Genomic DNA, 23950 nt, shown 5'->3' with positions numbered 1-23950 from the left:
CTACAAAACTACTTTTGACGCTGGGGAACACCAGAAATAGACCTATTCGCAACAAAAGAAAACACAAAATGCCAAGACTTCGCGTCCAGGTATCCACACCCTCAGTCCAAGGGCTATGCGTTATGGATGAGTTGGTCAGGGATATTTGCTTACGCTTTCCCCCCTTTCCCACTCCTTCCTTATCTTGTAAACAAATTAAGTCAAAACAGACTCAAACTAATACTAATAGCACCAACCTGGGCTCGCCAACCGTGGTACACAACACTACTGGACTTGTCAGTAGTACCTCATATCAAACTACCAAACAGACCAGATCTGTTAACTCAACACAAACAGCAGATCAGACACCCGAATCCAGCATCGCTCAATCTAGCAATCTGGGTCCTGAAGTCCTAGAATTTGGACATTTAGACCTTACACAAGAATGTATGGAGGTCATTAAGCAAGCTAGAAAACCTACTACAAGACATTGTTATGCAAACAAATGGAAACGATTTGTTTATTACTGCCATAATAATCAAATTCAACCACTACATGCTTCCGCAAAAAACATTGTAAGCTATTTTTTACACTTACAAAAATCTAAACTAGCATTTTCTTCCATCAAAATACATCTCACAGCAATATCTGCCTAACTGCAGATTACACGTTCAACATCACTTTTTAGAATCCCAGTTATCAAAGCATTTATGGAGGGTTTAAAAAGAATCATATCCCCGAGAACACCACCAGTCCCCTCGTGGAACCTCAATATTGTATTGACACGACTCATGGGTCCACCATTTGAACCCATGCACTCCTGTGAGATACAGTACTTAACCTTGAAAGTAGCCTTCTTAATAGCTATCACATCTCTTCGAGTAAGTGAAATACAAGCATTTACTATACAAGAACCCTTTATACAAATACATAAAGTGGTTCTTCGTACAAATCCCAAATTCTTACCAAAAGTTATATCACCGTTCCACCTAAACCAAACCGTGGAACTCCCAGTCTTTTTTCCACAACCAGACTCAGTAGCTGAAAGAGCCTTACATACGTTAGACATTAAAAGAGCACTAATGTATTACATTGATAGAACAAAACAATTTCGCAAAACAATTGTTTTTAGCCTTCCAAAAACCTCATGCAGAAAATCCAATATCCAAACAAGGCATTGCCAGATGGATAGTGAAATGTATTCAGACCTGCTATATTAAAGCAAAGAGAGATCTACCTATTACACCAAAAGCGCACTCCACTAGGAAGAAAGGCGCCACAATGGCCTTTCTAGGAAATATACCTATGACAGAAATCTGTAAGGCAGCCACATGGTCTATGCCTCATATATTCACAAAACATTACTGTGTAGATGTGATAACAACACAACAAGCCACAGTAGGACAGGCTGTATTATGAACATTATTTCAGACAACTTCAACTCCTACAGGCTAAGCCACCGCTTTTGGGGAGATAACTGCTTAATAGTCTATGCACAGCATGTGTATCTGCAGCTACACATGCCATCGAACGGAAAATGTCAGTTACCCAGTGTACATCTGTTCGTGGCATGAGACTCTGCAGATTCACATGCGCCCTCCCGCCTCCCTGGGTGCCTGTAGCCGTTATAAGTTGATGAAACTTGTACATTTGTAAATTTGTAGATATATACAATTTTTATACACATTATGTACATACATACTCACTCCATTGCATGGGCACCTTTACTATATACACAACTCCTACCTCACCCTCTGCGGGGAAAACAATCTAAGATGGAGTCGATGCCCATGCACAATCGATCCGAAAGGGAGGAGTCCCTCTGTCTCGTGACTTGAAAAGACTTCTTCGAAGAAAAACAACTTGTAACACTCCGAGCCCAACACTAGATGGCAGGATAATGCACAGCATGTGAATCTGCAGCATCGCATGCCACAAACAGATGTACGCTGGGTAAGTGACATTTTCCATATATATCTATCTAGCCGGTCACCAGTAGGTAGTTATAGTTAGGACCATATTTCCATAGACATTTTTTGACTTGGCTAAATCTGTGCACCGTTTGGCGAATCTTCATGAAATTTTACAAAAAAAAGTGTGCTGGTGATTCTTGTTGTACATGGAAAGTTTTGGTGTGATCTATAGGGGAGGACCGAGAAAAGGGGTCAAATAAGTTGTGTTTCCCATGTTAATTACTATAGGACCTTTAGACACGACTACAGCCTGAACGGCTGGATGGAATAGCACCAAATTTGGTAGAAATCTAGCTTTTGGTTCGCAGATTGTGCTTTCGCTCATTTGGTTCAAATCCGTCCAGTAGTTTTGGAGATATTAAAGGGAAAATACATTTGTATATCTTTGGCCTCCAGTAAATAGTGAATGTTTTGTGAATGTGTGCGTGAGTAGAAGCGCAGTAATTGGCTGGCCACAACCTGACTAGAAAGCTGTGGCTGCCGTGTTATGTTATTGGAGAGGGTCCCCTGGGCTGAAAATAGAAATAAGTGGTATAAGGGGTCAGGGTGGAGGTGCCCTGACCCCAGGGGTGTGATATAGTGGTGTTCTAGGGTCAAATTATGGGTTTTAAATGATTTTTCTTCATCATGCGCAATATCCTTTAATATTCGAGGATATCCCCCCCCCCCCCCCCCCCCAAAAAAAAAAACAATATTCACAGACTCATTCATACACTAATTAATTCACTGGTACATGCACTCAGAGACTCATGCACCCACTCATAGACCCACACACCCACTTTCAGACCCACTGACCAAGACAGGCCTGGTGGCCAAGCCCCGCTGCGCATGGCCAAAGGCCTTGTGCAGCACATGGTTGGGTGGCTATAAGTGCTTGGCTGCAAGACCTGGCCACAGGCCAGGGCGTGCGCCCAAATCCTGACACGCACAGCCGAAGGTGGTTGGATTGAGGTATAGTATTTAAAATAACTTAATGTTTAAAAAACGTAGAAATTCACTGGTGGGAAAAAAAAAAACAACGGTTACAGGGACATAATAGTTAGGTTTTGAATCTACTCGTACAAAACCATAGAAATTCAGCAGTTCTAGTTAGTTATTTTGAGTTACTATAACTCACCTCCTAAGGTAAATATAACTGGCGCCTTCACCATGGATAGATAATTACTCTACATATTATATCATTGATAATATCAAAGATTCCATAGAAGATATTATCACTAACATTTGCAATAAAATTATCAATAAGAAAACTGTGCATGGCAAGGGCGAGTTCTAGTTACCTTAGGGCACAAGTCATAGTTACTTGAAATAACTCAACTATAACTTATGAATTTCTATGGATTTGTACGAGTAGATTCAGAACTTAACTATAACGTCCCTGTAACCTTTCATTTTTTCTGTGAAAAAAAAATATATATAAAAACACCCCCCCATTGGACACTATGTAGTTATAGTTAGGATTCTGAATAACTTTGCCAACATTTGATAAATCTCCACAGAACTTTGCAGATCTATTCTTTTTTCTACATTGGCTGATAATGCAAAGGTTAGTTAAGGGGGTGCAAATCAAAAATGGAGGTCCCAAAACACCTTTTTCCACCAATGTATTTTCCTTAGACTTTTTACTCAGATGTAGCAACAAAATGACTGAATGGATTTACATGTCAGTTGGCAGGAATATACATTATGGGGTGGAAAGGTCTAAATTGGTTCATTTACTTTTTCCAGTTATAAGGGGCAAAACATCGTGATATGTTGGTTTGTGGTATATCACGGTACATGACGATGACAAAACACAATATTATTGGCTAATGACAGCCCTTATAAAATAAAAAGGCAGCCCCATTGTTTATACCACACTTTGTTTGTTCTGAGATTCATTGAGTAATATAGCTTGTTGCGGTTTTTTGAATGTATAGAAAGAAATGGGGCACTTTAGAAAAGTATGTAGTGTTAGGTAAAATTATTTTTATTGTTTTATGTTTCTAAAAATTTTTATCGAGTACCACAGTATTTCCTCAAAACTATAGAGAAAATACTGTAGTACCTATTTCAAAACATTTTACTACAAGCTATGCAGCACATCTCTACAACCCTCTACTCTGCCCTTCTCTACAACACTCTGCTCCAGTCTCCTACTCTCTGTGGCACTCCCATTATGCCACTCCACACCACTTTACTCCACTCTGACACTCTGCTACACTCTGATATGTCACTTTGTAACACTCCACTCTACGCCACCCCACTGCAAGCTCCTCCACTCCACTCTGCAGTACGCCACTCACTCGTATCTCCGTACAGTGTTGTGAACTTGCAGGCCAGACTACAACAAATTTCTTACAAACTATGGCTGGAGCAGCCAATACAGCACTTATCATTTTGCTGTGCTTAATAAGTTGCAAAAGAAAAACGGGGAAAATTGGCTGCACGACTGAGGGACCAGCCACCATGAACCCTCTATTGGGCAATCACCTTGCACATTAATAGGATAAAATATTACTCAGTACTACTAATCAAATCACAAATGCCGTATTACTCGACATGGATGTGGACCAGTTGTCCATGTTTCAATTTAACAGCACAATAGTCCTATATCCATTTTGTATTCAGTTTTTTCATCTCCTCATAAAGGTATTTAGATTGTAGCTATAGATAACATATTTCACCCCTCCATGACTTTAGCGCTACTATAACATATACACATATTGTTTACAATATATTAATATATGCTTAAAAACAATATATACAACTTAAAACAAAGCTCCCAATAACTCTGGCAGTGATTGGCAAATCTTTATCCACTTTTCACAGCACCGTATGGAATAGTTTTCAAGAACTACAAACAGTTCTAATATATTTATAGAGGTTTAGATATACTTTTATGCAAAGTTTCAAGAAGATGCATGAACTCTATTATTAATCATATTCACCTGTATAGTAAAAAAGGTATATTAACCCTTCACCGAAATAACCCAGTTGCCCGTCCTCAAATCCATCCTGTATTCAATGTATATTGTACATATTACATATACAAATTGTACCCTATAACATTCAGATCACTACCGTCAATAGAAATAAGGCTCATACCCTACCATATTTGTGTTTAATATCCTTAAATCTCCCAGTGACCCAAACGTGTTCACTCATGTGCAGTGTGATCACAATTCATGTGCCTGGACATGCATGCATATACAGATTTGTTTCAAAGTTCTATCCATAAGTATGGGATGTGGTCACAATTAATTGATTGTGCTTAATCAGTATAGAATTAAATTGAAATGGTACCTCCTTTCAATTGCATTTGATGATGACAATACAGTGTTTTTTTAATCCTCCAGTAAGGTGAGTTAATAATAAAGTATAGTAGCCAGGCAACATGAACTATAACTTGCGTTTTGCACAGCTTGTACCCTTTCATATAACATCACTTTTTAACCATGTTAAATCAATGCATTCATAGCAACACTCTGGACATCTCAAATGACATCATGTTTGAGAACACATTTTCCATGGTAGCTGGGAGAGTTATAGGTCATGTATTCTGGATAGCGAGATCTCAATATTGTGTACGGATGTGTGCAAGTCATGGCAAGTTTTGGGTGTGGCGCAAATTATAACTAATTTATAATTATTTCTAATCTTTATGTAGTTTAAATTGGTTTTGTAAAACATATTAATACAGCTTTCCTAACTATAATTTATCCTAAAGTTTCACACTTTATGGTTGCTTGAATGATTAATCCTTAACATGACTTTTTTTTAGAAACACAAATACCAACACAGCGCTATGGAAGAAGACCATATGGTGTGGGATTATTGATAGCTGGTTTTGACGTAAGCATGCCAGTATCTGTGGTACCTCTATCTTTCTAGCCCTCTATCTAAATCAGTTTACTGTTGCTTTACCTTATTGTAGGAAGTTGGCTCTGTATGTACTATTTCAAAGTAAGAAATAGCATGCACAGAGTCCAAGGGTTCCCCTTAGAGGTAAGATAGTGGCAAAAAGAGATAATTCTAATGCTCTATTTTGTGGTAGTGTGGTCGAGCAGTAGGCTTATCAGAGGGTAGTGTTAAGCATTTGTTGTACACACACAGCCAATAAATGAGGAACACACACTCAAAGACAATTCCAGGCCAATAGGTTTTTGTATAGAAAAATATATTTTCTTAGTTTATTTTAAGAACCACAGGTTCAAGATTTACAAACAATACTATAAATGAAAGGTATTTCACTTAGGAACTTTAGGAACTTTGAATTAGCAAAATTGCATATACAGTTTCCACACAAATGGCATATAGCTATTTTAAAACTAGACAGTGCAATTTTCAACAGTTCCTGGGGGAGGTAAGTGTTTGTTAGATTTGCAGGTAAGTAAACCACCTACAGGGTTCAAAGTTGGGTTCAAGGTAGCCCACCGTTGGGGGTTCAGGGCAACCCCAGAGTTACCACACCAGCAGCTCAGGGCCGGTCAGGTGCAGAGGTCAAAGTGGTGCCCAAAACGCATAGGCTTCAATGGAGAAGGGGGTGCCCCGGTTCCAGTCTGCCAGCAGGTAAGTACCCGCATCTTCGGAGGGCAGACCAGGGGGGTTTTGTAGGGCACCGGGGGGGGGGGGGGGTGGGGGACACAAGTCAGCATAAAAAGTACACCCCCAGCAGCACGGGGTCAGCTGGGTGCAGTGTGCAAACAGGCGTCTGGTTCACAATAGGTTTCAATGGGAGACCAAGAGGTCTCTTCAGCGATGCAGGCAAGGGGGGTGGGGGGTTCCTCGGGGTAGCCACTACCTGGGCAAGGGAGAGGGCCACCAGGGGGTCGCTCCTGCACTGTAGGTCTGATCCTTCAGGTCCTGGGGGCTGCGGGTGCAGTGTGTTTACTAGGCGTCGGGTCTTTGAAGCAGGCAGTCGCGGTCAGGGGGAGCCTCGGGTTTCCCTCTGCAGGCGTCGCTGTGGGGGCTCAGGGGGGTCAACTCTGGCTACTTACGGTCTCGTAGTCGCCGGGGAGTCCTCCCTCTGGTGTTTGTTCTCCACAAGTCGAGCCGGGGGCGTCTGGTGCAGATTGCAAAGTCTCACGCTTCTGGCGGGAAACTTGTGTTGTGTCAAAGTTGCTTCTTTGTTGCAAAGTTGCAGTCATTGTGGAGCAAAGCCGCTGTCCTCTGGAGTTCTTGGTCCTTCTAGATGCATGGTAGTCCTCTGAGGCTTCAGAGGTCGCTGGACCCTGTGGAACGCGTCACTGGAGCAGTGTCTTTAGAAGTGGAGAGAGAGGCCGCTAGAGCTGGGGCCAAAGCAGTTGGTGTCTCCGTCTTCTCTGCAGGTTTTTCAGCTCAGCAGTCCTTCTTCGTCTTAGGTTGCAGGAATCTATCTTGCTGTGTTCTGGGAGCCCCTAAATACTCAATTTAGGGGTGTGTTTAGGTCTGGGGGGTTAGTAGCCAATGGCTACTAGCCCTGAGGGTGGCTACACCCTCTTTGTGCCTCCTCCCTGAGGGGAGGGGGGCACATCCCTAATCCTATTGGGGGAATCCTCCATCTGCGAGATGGAGGATTTCTAAAAGTCAGTCACCTCAGCTCAGGACACCTTAGGGGCTGTCCTGACTGGCCAGTGACTCCTTGTTTTTCTCATTATCTCCTCTGGCCTTGCCGCCTAAAGTGGGGCCGTGGCCTGAGGGGACGGGCAACTCCACTAGCTGGAGTGCCCTGGGGTGCTGTAACAAAGGGGGTGAGCCTTTGAGGCTCACGCCAGGTGTTACAGTTCCTGCAGGGGGGGGGGTGAGAAGCACCTCCACCCAGTACAGGCTTTGTTACTAGCCACAGAGTGACAAAGGCACTCTCCCCATGTGCCCAGCAACATGTCTGGAGTGTGGCAGGCTGCTAAATCTAGTCAGCCTACACTGATAGTCGGTTAAGGTTTCAGGCTCTGGGGTGTATGTTACAATAAAATGTACACTGGCATTGGTGTGCATTTATTGTGCTGAGAAGTTTGATACCAAACTTCCCAGTTTTCAGTGTAGCCATTATGGTGCTGTGGAGTTCGTGTAAAACAGACTCCCAGACCATGTACTCTTATGGCTACCCTGCACTTACAATGTCTAAGGTATTGCTTAGACACTGTAGGGGCACAGTGCTCATGCACTGGTGCCCTCACCTATGGTATAGTGCACCCTGCCTTAGGGCTGTAAGGCCTGCTAGAGGGGTGACTTATCTATACCTGCATAGGCAGTGAGAGGCTGGCATGGCACCCTGAGGGGAGTGCCATGTCGACTTACTGGTTTTGTTCTCACCAGCACACACAAGCTGGCAAGCAGTGTGTCTGTGCTGAGTGAGGGGTCTCCAGGGTGGCATAAGACATGCTGCAGCCCTTAGAGACCTTCCTTGGCATCAGGGCCCTTGGTACCAGGGGTACCATTTACAAGGGACTTATCTGGATGCCAGGGTGTGCCAATTGTGGATACAAAAGTACAGGTTAGGGAAAGAACACTGGTGCTGGGGCCTGGTTAGCAGGCCTCCGCACACTTTCAAATCATAACTTGGCATCAGCAAAGGCAAAAAGTCAGGGGGTAACCATGCCAAGGAGGCATTTCCTTACACTTATTAACTTATAATTTGATTATGGATTACAAAACTTTATTTTCATGTAAGTATTCATACATTTTGTGCATCCATTTTAAAATAACTGTATAATGGACATTATTGTGCTATTAGTTCATTTTCAGATTCTGATCTTACTCTGTAAGCAGTTGTATTTTGATTGGATAAGAACTGTGACCGTAAGTGTTCAGTGGCAAAAGGTGCAAGTGTTGACAGAATCTGGATTTGGCATTTCATCTGATAGTTCTGTGATTTTATAAATGGACTGAACAGCTTAATACAAGCCTTTCCATAGTTGCAGGAGTCCTTTGTTCCTTAGAATGGCTTGATGATGCACATTGGGTATTAAATATCATAGAAAGATAGTCTTGTTTTGTTTGTTTTGTGGTTTAATGCCTCATGGTATGGTTAGACGGCCCTGTACAGTGCTCCAGTGCCAAATACATACATAGATTAAGGTAAAGGCTAATAGTGTTTGTTAGAAATGGGGTCTTTGGTTGGCAGTCAGGTTACCCCCTGTCCAAGCAAGGACCCTCTCTCTAGTCCGGGTAAGTCACACACAATCCAAATTATCCTGTGCCCATCCTCTGGTAGCTTGGCACTGAGCAGTCAGGCTTAACTTAGGCAATGTGTAAAGTATTTGTGCAATAAATCATACAGTAACACACTATAGCACCACAAAAATACACCACATAGTGTTTAGAAAAATATATAATATTTATCTGGGTATTTGCAGGTCAAAACAATAAAAGATGCAATACGAAATTGTAGAGATATTACTGAAAAGGGATATAAAGTGTCTTAAGTCTTTCGAAAGCAAACAAAGTCTCTTTCATGCACAAAGTACCTAGTTTGGAGTGGAAAATCTCCGTAGAGGGCCGCAGAGGAGGAGATGCGTGGAAAAATGGTTTGTGTGTCTGTTTTGCCCGTTCACACACGGACTTGGGTTGTTATTTTCCACGCGGGGAAGACGTTGCGTCGACTTCCGGCGCGTGGACAGTCTCCTCTGTGGGTTGCGGGATTAGCAGATGTCCCGGGGTCTGTGCGTGGAATCCCGAGCTTGTTGTCCGGCTTCACGTCGTTCCTGTGGGCTGTGCGTGGAATTTTCTCCCTCACGGCAGGCGTCGATTTCCTCTCTGGAAGTCTGGCAGCGTTGTCCAGGGAGGCCGTGCGTCAAAGTTCCGGTCGCACCACAGGCGGGGTCGAGCGGCGTCTTTCCGGATCGGCGTGCGGTGAATTTTTCACTGCGGAGCAAGCTGTGCGTTTAATTTTTCGGCGCACAAGGAGTCCAGTTGAAAGATGGAAGTCTTTTTGGTCCTGAGACTTCAGGGAACAGGAGGCAAGCTCTATCCAAGCCCTTGGAGAGCACTTCTGCAGCAAGGCAAGAGTTCAGCAAGGCAGCAGGCCAACAGCAAGGCAGCAGTCCTTTGTAGAAAGCAGTCAGGTGAGTCCTTTGAGCAGCCAGGCGAGTCCTTTGAGCAGCCAGGCAGTTCTTCTTGGCAGGATGCAGGTTCTGGTTCAGGTTTCTTCTCCAGCAAGTGTCTGAGGTGGTAGGGCAGAGGCCCTGTTTTATACCCAAATGTGCCTTTGAAGTGGGGGAGACTTCAAAGAGTGGCTAAGAAGTGCACCAGGTCCCCTTTCAGTTAAATCCTCTCTGCCAGGTTCCCAGTAGGGGGTGTGGCAGTCCTTTGTGTGAGAGCAGGCCCTCCACCCTCCCAGCCCAGGAAGACCCATTCAAAATGCAGATGTATGCAAGTGAGGCTGAGTACCCTGTGTTTGGGGTGTGTCTGAGTGAAGGCACAAGGAGCGGTCTACTAAACCTAGCCAGACGTGGATTGTAAGGCACAGAAAAGATTTTAAGTGCAGAGAAATGCTCACTTTCTAAAAGTGGCATTTCTAGACTAGTAATATTAAATCCAACTTCACCAGTCAGCAGGATTTTGTATTACCATTCTGGCCATGCTAAATATGACCTTCCTACTCCCTTCAGATCAGCAGCTACCACTTCAACAATGTATGAGGGCAGCCCCAATGTTAGCCTACAAAGGGAGCAGGCCTTACAGTAGTGTAAAACCGAATTTAGGAGTTTTACACTACCAGGACATGTAAACTACACAGATACATGTCCTTCCTTTTACCCACACAGCACCCTGCTCTAGGGGTGACCTAGGGCATACATTAGAGGTGACTTATTTGTAGAGAAAGCGGAGGTTTAGGCTTGGCAAGTACTTTTAAATGCCAAGTCGAAGTGGCAGTGAAACTGCACACACAGGCCTTGCAATGGCAGGCCTGAGACAAGGTAAAGGGGCTACTTAAGTGGGTGGCACAACCAGTGCTGCAGGCCCACTAGTAGCATTTAATCTACAGACCCTAGGCACACACAGTGCACATTACTAGGGACTTATAAGTAGATTAAATAGTCCAATTGGGTATGATCCAAAGTTACCATGTTTAAAGGGAGAGATCATATGCACTTTAGCACTGGTTAGCAGTGGTAAAGTGCGCAGAGTCTAAAAGCCAGCAAAAACAGTGTCCAAAAAGTTAGGGGTGACCACCCTAAGGCATGTCCGGTCTAACAGTGTTCTTTCCTATTTAGGGGGGGATTCTACTTCTAAACAGTACCTCATTGTGCTGTGTCTTGAATAATAGACACACTATCCTTTTTCTTGAAAGCTTAAATATAGATTCCTGATTCTACTAGCAGATCCTTGTTTTGCAGTTCTAGCTTGTTTATAAGCTCTAGACTAAATTCTGCATCAGTCACGCGAGCTGTATGTTTAGTGGGCTAGCCGAACATAGAACTTCATTTGTATTTTTATTGCTTCGATTTTCTTTTTTCACCACTACTGTTTTACTTTAGTGATACCTGAATTTGCTGTATTGCATGTAAACGCTTCGGCATCATACTCATGCACTAAAAGATTTCCTGTTTCTAAGTGTTGGAAGGGGCAGTTAAGGTAAAATATAAATGCTTGCTTTAATTTAGGTATCTCCAAATTCTAATATAATATAATGTCTACAAACTAGTCAACTACTCTCCACTTCCTTTTTCTCTAGGATATGGGGCCTCATATTTTCCAAACATGCCCCTCTGCTAACTATTTTGACTGCAAAGCCATGTCTATAGGAGCTCGTTCACAGTCAGCTCGGACTTACTTGGAGAGACACATGACCGAATTTGCTGAAAGTAAGTGTTAAGCTTAAGTTTTCCACCTACTGTAGCAGCTTAATTTTCTGTTGTGTTTACAAATGCTTCTCTTCTGGGAATTTAAGAGTGTGCAGTGTGACCTGAAGATAACTTGGATGGAAGTACTAAGGGCTCACTTAACCAAGCTAAAGTCAACAATATACTGACGTAAACTGTCAAAGGCAGCAGAGCTAGTAAAATCAGATCCGAAAAATGAATTTAACAGTGAGCTTGATTTTGAAGTTGGAGACCTGTCTTTGTTCACCTTATGTGTTTGACGCCTCATATCAAAGGTTTAGCCAATTGTTTGCTACAGTTGCTTGAAATGGAACGTTTTTGAAGTCTATAATTTTCTTGCTGTGTTGAATGCCAGCTGTCATTGTTCATGTATGCTTAAGTCCGTAACTGTAGACAAGTAGCCTATTTAAATGATTAAGGTCAGGGCCACGGATCTTCAGTTTAGTTAACTGAGTGTTGGTTGCTCTTAATGGTGGAGGTGAATCATGGAATTGGACAGCATGATTGTTGCTTCTTCATGCCATCATAAAGATTCCATACAAATTAGAGCAGCTGTTAGGAGGTAAGATTTGACTTTAGAATCTGATTTCCAGTACTTTTATCATCTTGATTAAGATCTCCTCAGGGCTGGTTTTCAAACTGCTTCAAGAACACAAGCACAAAAATCTCAGATGATGAACGGAATCAAACATTCACCCCCAGTCACAGATCTGGGTTTAATCCATCCGTTTTTTGTTTGCCATGCCATTCCTGTTTAGACCCAGCCATATGCAAATCAGTCTTTACCCTTTTCCCCATGGGAACTGTCCAGCCCGAACTGCCAGGCCAGGTCTTCCCTGGACCAGAAACGAGCATCCTGGGACCAGTTTCAGGGTATCACCCTTCATCAGCCAGGCTAGCATGAATCTGGTGGCATAGCAAGCACAGGACCCACGTCTGGGCATACCCTTCTGTAGGAAGTTGGCTCTGTATGCACTATTTCAAAGTAAGGAATAGTATGCACAGAGTCCAAGGGTTCCCCTTAGAGGTAAGATAGTGGCAAAAAGAGATAATACCAATGCTCTATTTTGTGGTAGTGTGGTCGAGCAGTAGGCCTATCCAAGGAGTAGTGTTAAGCATTTGTTGTACATACACACAGGCAATAAATGAGGAACACACACTCCGAGACAAATCCAGCCAATAGGTTTTGTAATAGAAAAATATATTTTCTTAGTTTATTTGAAGAACCACAGGTTCAAATTCTACATGTAATATCTCATTTGAAAGGTATTGCAGGTAAGTACTTTAGGAACTTTGAATAATTACAGTAGCATATACCAGGTAATTTCAATTCAAAACATAGCATCAGCAAAGGCAAAAAGTCAGGGGGTAACCATGCCAAGGAGGCATTTCCTTACACCTTCCCACTTGCAAAAACAACAGATGATGGACGGAATGTAGAACAAATCAAACATTCACCCCCAGTCACAGATCTGGGTTTAATCCATCAGTTTTTTTTTGTTGCTTGTTTCCGGTCCAGTGAGGATCTAGTTTGGCAGTTCAAGCTGGACTGTTCCCATGAGGAACAGGGTCAAGACTGATTTGCATATGACTGGGTCCAAACTGGGATGACGTGGTGAGCCAAAGAACGATGGTTCACACCACCTAATTTGCCACCTTGTGGGGCCCCTGGTTTAGGAGCTACATTAGATGATCCAGACCTATGGTATACATATAATCCGGATCTTGTTACACCTAATGATCAGGATCTCTACCCAGCTAGATCCTCACCACATAAGGATTCAACCTTATATCACCAGGTTGTAACTAGGGCAGCTGCTTTTCATTTCGTTCACATGTACACTGATCCAATAAAAGAAGATTTTCTATCCAACACCCTTGGCGCAACACAAAAGGAAAGTCAGTTTCTTCCCTTGCTTCCAGGCATGCTCAGACACGCAGATTAAATCTTTAAGGAACCAGTTAGAGCACGAGTTATCACACCCAGGGTAGACAAAAAATATAAGGCTGCACCCACTGACCCTTTATTTATCAAGGCTCAGATTTCTCCTGACTGTTGCCTCTACTGCTTGCAAAAGGGCTAATAGCCAATCAATAGGAGACACACCCCTCCTGACTGGGAAAGTAAAAAAAATAGATGCAGCAAGTTAGAGGGTGGCGGCTCAAGCAGCCAATCACTGGTGTATTGCTAACACACAGGCATTACTATCCCGCTATGATAGAGCACACTAGAATGACATGGAGGGGCTTCTACGATATCTTCCAGAGGAACATCATAAAAGGGGTGCACAAATTGTAGCTAAAGGGCAAACTATCACCAACCGTTCAATTAGATATGTGATGGATGCTGCTGATATAGCAGCACACAGTATTAATACCAGCATCATCATTAGACATCATTAGACGACATGCCTGGTTTAGGTGCTCAGGCTTTAAACCAGAGGTACAGCAGGTAGTGTTAAGCATGCCTTTCGATAAAGAGCACTTATTTGGCTCACAAGTGGATACCACACTTTAAAAGCTCAACAAAGAGAATCAGACTGCCAAAGCTATAGGGGCACTCCAAGCCAACACACACAGGGTTACTTTTCGTCACCCAAGTTTCGCAAAAGGCTTTCGGTCATCCTTTACAGACTTCACACAAGCAAAGCTCACCTCTCAGTTATACTCCAGAGGTTATTATAGAGGTTCCTACAGATGGATCAATAATAAAGTACGAAGAAAGCAGTCTACATCTAGAGGCTCCTCATCCACTACCAAGCAATGACTTCCTCCACCTGCCACTACCACACATCACATCCTATAGGCGGCAGAGGACTGCACTTTTACCACAATGGTCTCAGACTACCACAGTTCAATATGTACTTTCAATTATTTAAAATGGTTACTATTTGGAGCTCACATCCACTCTGCCAAACATACCCCCTCATACTCTCAGACTTTCTCAAACATCTCTCTCGTCTTAGGAAGTACACTCTCTTCTTCTCAAAGAGGCCATACAGCCAGATCCATTACAACACCAAGGTACAGGAGTATACTCCCTCTATTTTCTAATTCCCAAAAAAAGACCGGTCTCTCAGACCAGTCTTAGTTCTCAGACCCTTAAACCATTACAACTTGTCAGAACACTTTCATCTGGTCACTCTTAAAGATGTCATTCCCCTTCTCCAAAAAGGCAATTTCATGACAGCTTAAAACCTAAAGGACGCCTATTATCCAATTCCCATTCATCCAACACACCACAAATACCTCAGATTCATGGTTGCAGGAGAACATGACCAGTTCAAGGTCTTACCTTTTGGGGTCACAACTGCTCCCAGAGTATTCCCCTAATGTCTTGCAGTAATGGCTGTACACCTCAGAAGACAACAAGTTAATGTCTTACCTTACTTGTATGACTGACGTATCAAGGCCAGTCCTCTACAAGAATGTCAGCATCACAATCAACCTACAGTTGATCTCCTACACACTTTAGGATTCACCATCAATTACCTCAAATCACATCTTCAACGTCTCCAGATACAACCCTATCTAGGGGCGATTCTCGTTTCCCAGCTCAGCACAAATTCAAGCTTTTCAAAGAATGATTGCTCTATTAATAGAGAACCTTTTGTAGGAAGTTGGCTCTGTATGTGCTATTTCAAAGTAAGGAATAGCATGCACAGAGTCCAAGGGTTCCCCTTAGAGGTAAGATAGTGGCAAAAAGAGATAATACTAATGCTCTATTTTGTGGTAGTGTGGTCGAGCAGTAGGCTTATCAAAGGAGTAGTGTTAAGCATTTGTTGTACATACACACAGGCAATAAATGAGGAACACACACTCAGAGACAAATCCAGCCAATAGGTTTTGTTATAGAAAAATATCTTTTCTTAGTTTATTTTAAGAACCACAGGTTCAATTTCTACATGTAATATCTCATTTGAAAGGTATTGCAGGTAAGTACTTTAGGAACTTTGAATAATTACAGTAGCATATATACTTTTTACATAAAACACAAATAGCTGTTTTAAAAATGGACACAGTGCAATTTTCACAATTCCTGGGGGAGGTAAAGTATTGTTAGGTTTTGCAGGTAAGTAACCCACCTACAGGGTTCAGTTCTGGGTCCAAGGTAGCCCACCGTTGGGGGTTCAGAGCAACCCCAAAGTTACCACACCAGCAGCTCAGGGCCGGTCAGGTGCAGAGGTCAAAGAGGTGCCCAAAACACATAGGCTTCAATGGAGAGAAGGGGGTGCCCTGGTTCCAGTCTGCCATCAGGTAAGTACCCGCGTCTTCGGAGGGCAGACCAGGGGGGTTTTGTAGGGCACCGGGGGGGGGACACAAGTCCACACAGAAAGTACACCCTCAGCAGCGCGGGGGCGGCCGGGTGCAGTGTGCAAACAAGCGTCTGGTTCTCTGTAGGTTTCAATGGGAGACCAAGGGGTCTCTTCAGCGTTGCAGGCAGGCAAGGGGGGGGCTCCTCGGGGTAGCCACCATCTGGGCAAGGGAGAGGGCCTCCTGGGGGTCACTCCTGCACAGAAGTTCCGATCCTTCAGGTGCTGGGGGCTGCGGGTGCAGGGTCTTTTCCAGCCGTCGGGAAACTAGAGTTCAGGCAGTCGCGGTCAGGGGGAGCCTCGGGATTCCCTCTGCAGGCGTCGCTGTGGGGGCTCAGGGGGGAAAACTTTGGTTTCTCACGGTCTCTGAGTCGCCGGAGGGTCCTCCCTGAGGTGTTGGTTCTCCACCAGTCGAGTTGGGGTCGCCGGGTGCAGTGTTGCAAGTCTCACGCTTCTTGCGGGGATTTGCAGGGGTCTTTAAATCTGCTCCTTTGAAACAAAGTTGCAGTTCTTTTGGAGCAGTGCCGCTGTCCTCGGGAGTTTCTTGTCTTTCTTGAAGCAGGGCAGTCCTCTGAGGATTCAGAGGTCGCTGGTCCTTTGGAAAGCGTCGCTGGAGCAGGTTTCTTTGGAAGGCAGGAGACAGGCCGGTAAGACTGGGGCCAAAGCAGTTGGTGTCTTCTGTTCTTCTTCTGCAGGGGTTTTTCAGCTCAGCAGTCCTCTTCTTGTAGTTTCAGGAATCTAAATTCTTAGGTTCAGGGAAGCCCTTAAATACTAAATTTAAGGGCGTGTTTAGGTCTGGGGGGTTAGAAGCCAATGGCTACTAGCCCTGAGGGTGGGTACACCCTCTTTGTGCCTCCTCCCAAGGGGAGGGGGTCACATTCCTATCCCTATTGGGGGAATCCTCCTTCTACAAGATGGAGGATTTCTAAAAGTCAGAGTCACCTCAGCTCAGGACACCTTAGGGGCTGTCCTGACTGGCCAGTGACTCCTCCTTGTTTTTCTCATTATCTCTCTTGGACTTGCCGCCAAAAGTGGGGGCTGTGTCCAGGGGGCGGGCATCTCCACTAGCTGGAGTGCCCTGGGGCATTGTAACACGAAGCTTGAGCCTTTGAAGCTCACTGCTAGGTGTTACAGTTCCTGCAGGGGAGAGGTGTGAAGCACCTCCACCCAGAGCAGGCTTTGTTTCTGTCCTCAGGGAGCACAAAGGCTCTCACCGCATGGGGTCAGAAACTCGTCTCTCAGCAGCAGGCTGGCACAGACCAGTCAGTCCTGCACTGAACAATTGGGTAAAATACAGGGGGTATCTCTAAGATGCCCTCTGTGTGCATTTTTTAATAAATCCAACACTGGCATCAGTGTGGGTTTATTATTCTGAGAAGTTTGATACTAAACTTCCCAGTATTCAGTGTAGCCATTATGGAGCTGTGGAGTTCGTTTTTGACAGACTCCCAGCCCATATACTCTTATGGCTACTCTGCACTTACAATGTCTAAGGTTTTGCTTAGACACTGTAGGGGCATAGTGCTCATGCACATATGCCCTCACCTGTGGTATAGTGCACCCTGCCTTAGGGCTGTAAGGCCTACTAGAGGGGTGACTTACCTATGCCGCAGGCAGTGGGAGGTCGGCATGGCACCCTGAGGGGAGTGCCATGTCGGCTTAGTCATTTTCTCCCCACCAGCACACACAAGCTGGCAAGCAGTGTGTCTGTGCTGAGTGAGGGGTCCCTAGGGTGGCATAAGACATGCTGCAGCCCTTAGAGACCTTCCCTGGCATCAGGGCCCTTGGTACCAGGGGTACCAGTTACAAGGGACTTACCTAGGTGCCAGGGTTGTGCCAATTGTGGAAACAGTGGTACATTTTAGGTGAAAGAACACTGGTGATGGGGCCTGGTTAGCAGGGTCCCAGCACACTTCTCAGTCAAGTCAGCATCAGTATCAGGCAAAAAGTGGGGGGTAACTGTAACAGGGAGCCATTTCTTTACACAAGCCCCCCCCCCCAGCCCACAGGCCAGGAGACTCAGCCAAAGCTGGGAGAGTCTTTCTAGTCTGTCAGGCGAGGAAGAGTAGAGGAAATAGGCTGGTTTGTTGCAGGGCCTACTCTGCCTTACATCCTCCTGTTCAGGTAATTCCCTCTGGGGAACTGACCCACTTCCACAGTGATAGGACCTAGTCTGAATTGCCTCTTGTCTGTGTCTTTAATGTCTCCACCCATTCTCTCTATTTTGGGGTTAGAGGTATCCACCTCTGCTAATCTTATCTTAGCCAGGGTCACCCCTAGCTTACCCAAAGAGGTTACCCAGAGCTGGAGTAACCCTACCATGACCAACAGGGTCAAGGGGCCTAACTTGCTATTTGGCATGGGGTCAGACCACCACGCCAAGGATAGTGCAGCCATAAAGGCTAACACCCAGCAGAGGCCACTGACAGCTGTCAGTGCCCAGACCCACACCTTTAGCTCTTCACCAACAAGGGAAGGGGCTAAGTTACAGGCTTCTTTGGGTTCAGGGTGCCTGTCTGCTGTATTAGAGTGGGGGTTACCACATCTTATGGTAAACACCCTTCTTCCACTCTTTGTTCCGTTAGCTGAGGAGCCACCCACTCAGGTTTAACAGTTGCCTGACTAGTCAGGACTTCTTGTGGGTCAGGTTGGACTTTATCAGAGCCACTTTTGGAGTTCTCCCCTACTGGAGCAGAATCTCCTTGGCTTGCTGGAACCTTGGCTAAAGGTTGTCCACCCTTCCTACACTGTTTTCTATTCTTTTTCTTCTGGGGCCTGCTTGCAGTTACTGCAGGGGCAGGACCTCCAGAATCCTTGGGAGAGGACTGGCCCTGGACCAGTTCTTCTCTTGGGCTCTGACTAACCTCTGGGTAGTCATTTCCAAGGAGACAATCAAGGGGGAGGTCTGTACTGACTACCACCCTTCTCCAGCTAAAAGTCCCACCCACTTCTATGGGCACAAAAGTCACTGGCCTATCAGTGACCCTGTCTGGGCTAACTCTTACTCTGGCAGTCTCACCTGGGATGTACTGGTTTGAGAACACCAGCCTGTCATGCATAATAGTGTGACTGGCACAAGTGTCTCTCAGGGCAGTGGCTGGGATTCCATTCACCAGTAGGTGGTGGAAGTGTCTACTTCCCTCTGGAATCTCCAACTCACCTGTGGGGCCCTTTTTCCAGTTGAAGGCTATGAAGACCTCCTCATCTGAGGAGTCATCCCCAATGGCTACACTGGTCACCCCTGGGATTTTGCTAGGGGGTTTGTTTTTGGGACAAGTAGTGTCCTTGGTGTGGTGCCCTGTCTGTTTAGTTATGGCACCATGCCTTAGTGGCATCCCAGTTCTTACCCTGGTACCCACCTTTGTTTTGGGTTGTGTCTCGGGGCCCACCCACCTGGTCTGGTTTTTGGGGGCCTACAGAGGACTCTTTTTCTTTGTTTCTAGTGTCACCCACTTTCTCCTGGGGAGGCTTTGTAACCCCTTTCTTTTGGTCACCCCCAGTGGAAGTTTTGGTTACCCTAGTCTTGACCCAGTGGTCTGCCTTCTTTCCCAATTCTTGGGGAGAAATTGGACCTAGGTCTACCAGATACTGATGCAACTTTTCATTGAAGCAGTTACTTAAAATGTGTTCTTTCATAAACAAATTATAAAGCCCAACATAATTCATTTCCAGTTACCCAACCATCCAGTGTTTTCACTGAGTAGTCTACAAAATCAACCCAGGTCTGGCTCGAGGATTTTTGAGCCCCCCTGAATCTAATTCTATACTCCTCAGTGGAGAATCCAAAGCCCTCAATCAGGGTACCCTTCATGAGGTCATAGGATTCTGCATCTTTTCCAGAGAGTGTGAGGAGTCTATCCCTACACTTTCCAGTGAACATTTCCCAAAGGAGAGCACCCCAGTGAGATCTGCTTACTTTTCTGGTTACACAAGCCCTCTCAAAAGCTGTGAACCATTTGGTGATGTCATCACCATCTTCATATTTAGTTACAATCCCTTTAGGGATTTTCAACATGTCAGGAGAATCTCTGACCCTATTTATGTTGTTGCCACCATTGATGGGTCCTAGGCCCATCTCTTGTCTTTCCCTTTCTATGGCTAGGATCTGTCTTTCCAAAGCCAATCTTTTGGCCATCGTGGCTAGCTGGATGTCCTCTTCACTGGAGTTATCCTCAGTGATTTCAGAGAGGTTGGTCCCTCCTGTGAGGGAACCAGCATCTCTGACTATTATGTTGGGAGACAGGGCTTGAGAGGCCCTGTTCTCCCTAGTTAGGACTGGTAGGGGGGAATTTTCCTCCAAGTCACTATCTTCATCCTCTGTGTTGCCATCCTCAGAGGGGTTGGCTCTTTCAAACTCTGCCAAAAGCTCCTGAAGCTGTGGTTTGGAAGGTCTGGGGCCCATTGTTATTTTCTTTAATTTACAGAGTGACCTTAGCTCCCTCATCTTAAGATGGAGGTAAGGTGTGGTGTCGAGTTCCACCACATTCACATCTGTACTAGACATTATGCTTCTAAAAGTTGGAATACTTTTTAAGAATCTAAAACTAGTTCTAGAATCTAATTCAAACTTTTACCAAACTTTTAAACTCTAAAAGAAATGCTAACAGGGACTAACACAAGGCCCTAGCAGGACTTTAAAGAATTTAGAAAAATTTCAAATTGCAAAAAATCAATTTCTAATGAAAAGTTTTGGAATTTGTCGTGTGATCAGGTATTGGCTGAGTAGTCCAGCAAATGCAAAGTCTTGTACCCCACCGCTGATCCACCAATGTAGGAAGTTGGCTCTGTATGTGCTATTTCAAAGTAAGGAATAGCATGCACAGAGTCCAAGGGTTCCCCTTAGAGGTAAGATAGTGGCAAAAAGAGATAATACTAATGCTCTATTTTGTGGTAGTGTGGTCGAGCAGTAGGCTTATCAAAGGAGTAGTGTTAAGCATTTGTTGTACATACACACAGGCAATAAATGAGGCACACACACTCAGAGACAATTCCAACCAATAGGTTTTGTTATAGAAAAATATCTTTTCTTAGTTTATTTTAAGAACCACAGGTTCAATTTCTACATGTAATATCTCATTTGAAAGGTATTGCAGGTAAGTACTTTAGGAACTTTGAATAATTACAGTAGGATATATACTTTTCACATAAAACACAAATAGCTGTTTTAAAAATGGACACTTAGTGCAATTTTCACAGTTCCTGGGGGAGGTAAAGTATTGTTAGGTTTTGCAGGTAAGTAACCCACCTACAGGGTTCAGTTTTGGGTCCAAGGTAGCCCACCGTTGGGGGTTCAGAGCAACCCCAAAGTTACCAATCAATCATTCGTATTTATAAAGCACGCTACTCCCCCATAAAGGGTCTCAAGGCGCTGGTGGGGGGGGAGGGGGTCAGTGCTCGAAGAGCCAGGTCTTGAGCTGCTTTCTGAAGGAGAGGTGATCAGGTATGGCGCGAAGGTGGCTGGGCAGAGAGTTCCAGGTCTTCGCTGCCAGGAAAGAGAAGGATCTTCCTCCGGCGGTGGCTTTGCGGATGCGGGGTACGGCTGCCAGGGCCTGTCCGGTCGAGCGTAGAGTGCGCGGAGGAGTGTAGAAGGAGACGCGGTTGTTGATGAGTTTGGGTCCGAGGTTGTGAAGGGCTTTGTGTGCGTGGGTGAGGAGTCTGAAGGTGATCCTCTTGTTGACTGGGAGCCAATGGAGTCTCTTTAGGTGTACGGAGATGTGGTGGTGGCGGGGTATGTCCAGGATGAGTCGTGCGGCAGCGTTCTGGATCCGTTGGAGTTTCCTCTGCAGCTTGGTGGTGATGCCGGCGTACAGAGTGTTCCCGTAGTCCAAGCGGCTGGTAACGAGGGCGTGGGTGACGGTCTTCCTGGTGTCGGTGGGGATCCAGCGGAAGATTTTGCGGAGCATGCGGAGGGTGTTGAAGCATGCCGAGGTCACCGAGTTAACCTGTCTGGTCATGGAGAGGGATGAGTCCAGGATGAAGCCGAGGTTGCGTGCGTGGTCGGTGGGTTGGGGAGTGCTGCCTAGGGCGGGGGGCCACCAGGAGTCGTCCCATGCGGTGGGAGTAGGGCCGAGGATGAGGACCTCCGTCTTATCTGTGTTCAGTTTCAGCCGGCTGTCTGTCATCCAGTTCGCTACTTCCTTCATGCCGTCATGTAGTCTGGTCCTTGCTGAGGTGGGGTTGTTGGTGAGGGATATGATGAGCTGGGTGTCGTCGGCGTAGGATATGAGGTTGAGTCCGTGTTTGCGTGCGATGTTCGCCAGGGGGGGTCATGTAGACGTTGAAGAGAGTGGGGCTGAGGGAGGATCCTTGGGGTACGCCGCAGATGATCTCCGTGGCTGTGGATCTGAAGGGGGGCAGGCGGATTCTCTGAGTCCTTCCGGAGAGGAAGGAGACGATCCATTCCAGGACCTTGCCTCTGATGCCGGCATTGCTGAGGCGGCGTATCAGGGTGCGGTGGCAGACCGTGTCGAAGGCTGCAGAGAGGTCCAGGAGTATGAGGGCCACGGTTTCTCCCTTGTCTGATGTCGTCCGTGGCTGTGATGAGGGCGGTTTCGGTGCTGTGGTTGGCCCTGAAACCGAACTGTGTGGGGTCTAGGGAGTCGTTGGTTTCCAGGGCGGTGGTGAGTTGAGCGTTGACGATTTTCTCAATCACTTTGGCGGGGAACGGTAGGAGAGAGATGGGTCGGAAGTTTTTGAGTTCGGTGGGGTCTGCTGTGGGTTTTTTAAGAGGGCGTTGAGCTCTGCGTGTTTCCAGCTCTCCGGGAAGGTGGCGAGGGAGGTGTTGATGACGTCTCGGAGGTGCGGTGCAATGTTGTTGTCGGCCTTGTTGTAGATGTGGTGCGGGCAGGGGTCCGATGGGGATCCGGAGTGGATCGAGTTCATGACGCGGGTGGTCTCCTCGGTGGTGGTTGGGCTCCAGGTGGTGGTGATGTCGGTGGCGGGTTCCAGGGGGGGGTTCGCGTTGGCGGTCGTGAAGCTGTTGTATATATCGGTGATCTTGTGGTGGAAGAAGGTTGCGAGGGAGTCGCAGAGGTCTTGTGAGGGAGGGATGGAGTTGTTTTCTGCGTCCGGGTTGGAGAGCTCTTTGACGATGCCAAATAGTTCCTTGCTGTTGTGGACGTTGTTGTCAAGTCTGTTCCGGTAGGCTGTTTTTCGTGCGGCGCGGAGGTGTTGGTGGTGTTGGCGGGTGGCGTCCTTGAGAGCTGACATGTTCTCCTCGGTCTGGTTGAGGCGCCACTTCTTCTCGCGGGCGCGGCATTCTTTCTTGGAGTCCTTGAGGTCGGGGGTGAACCAGGAGTTTTTCTTGTGGTTGTTGGTGTTAGCTTGAGTCTTCAGCGGGGCCAGGAGGTTGGCGCAGTCGGAGATCCAGCTTGTGAGGTTGTTGGCGGCTTCGTTGGGGTCGGTGGTGTTGGTGGGTTGGTTCTGGGAGAGGGTTGATGCGAGCTGTTCAGTGGTGATACGATTCCAGTGTCTTCTTGGTGGTTGCTGGGTGTGGTGATGCATGGTGGTCTTCTTGAAGCTGAAGTGGACACAGCTGTGGTCCGACCAGGTGAGTTCGGTGGCGTGGCTGAAGGTGATGTGTTTGCTGGAGGAGAAGATGGGGTCGAGCGTGTGTCCGGCGTAGTGGGTGGGGGTGTTGACTAGCTGTTTCAGTCCCAGGTTGGCGAGGTTGTCCAGTCAGGCGGTGGAGTTGTTGTCGGTGAGGTTCTCCAGGTGAAAGTTGAGGTCTCCTAGGAGGATGTAGTCGGTGGACGAGAGTGTGTGAGGGTTGACGAAGTCTGCGATGTCTTCGCTGAACTTGGTGCGAGGTCCTGGTGGTCTGTACATGAGGGTGGTCTTGGGATCGCTGTGGATCGTGAAGTGGAGATGTTCGGCGTCGGGGAGTGAGTCGTGGGTGTGG

At 46.0% G+C, this 23950-nt stretch overlaps 1 protein-coding gene across 1 annotated transcript in view; it reads left to right on the top strand.

The window, feature by feature from the left end:
• The window catches only part of PSMA1 (proteasome 20S subunit alpha 1), a 130708-nt gene that overhangs the window by 41535 nt on the left and 65223 nt on the right, over positions 1 to 23950 (top strand). The window contains exons 6-7 of the mRNA XM_069223693.1: positions 5716 to 5786; positions 11590 to 11719. Of these exons, the coding sequence (XP_069079794.1) occupies positions 5716 to 5786; positions 11590 to 11719 (201 nt within the window). The remainder of the gene's footprint in view (positions 1 to 5715; positions 5787 to 11589; positions 11720 to 23950) is intronic.

Source organism: Pleurodeles waltl, chromosome 3_1 (assembly GCF_031143425.1).
Source record: "Pleurodeles waltl isolate 20211129_DDA chromosome 3_1, aPleWal1.hap1.20221129, whole genome shotgun sequence".
Lineage (NCBI taxonomy): Eukaryota > Metazoa > Chordata > Amphibia > Caudata > Salamandridae > Pleurodeles > Pleurodeles waltl.
This window is presented reverse-complemented; position numbering and strand designations above follow the sequence as displayed.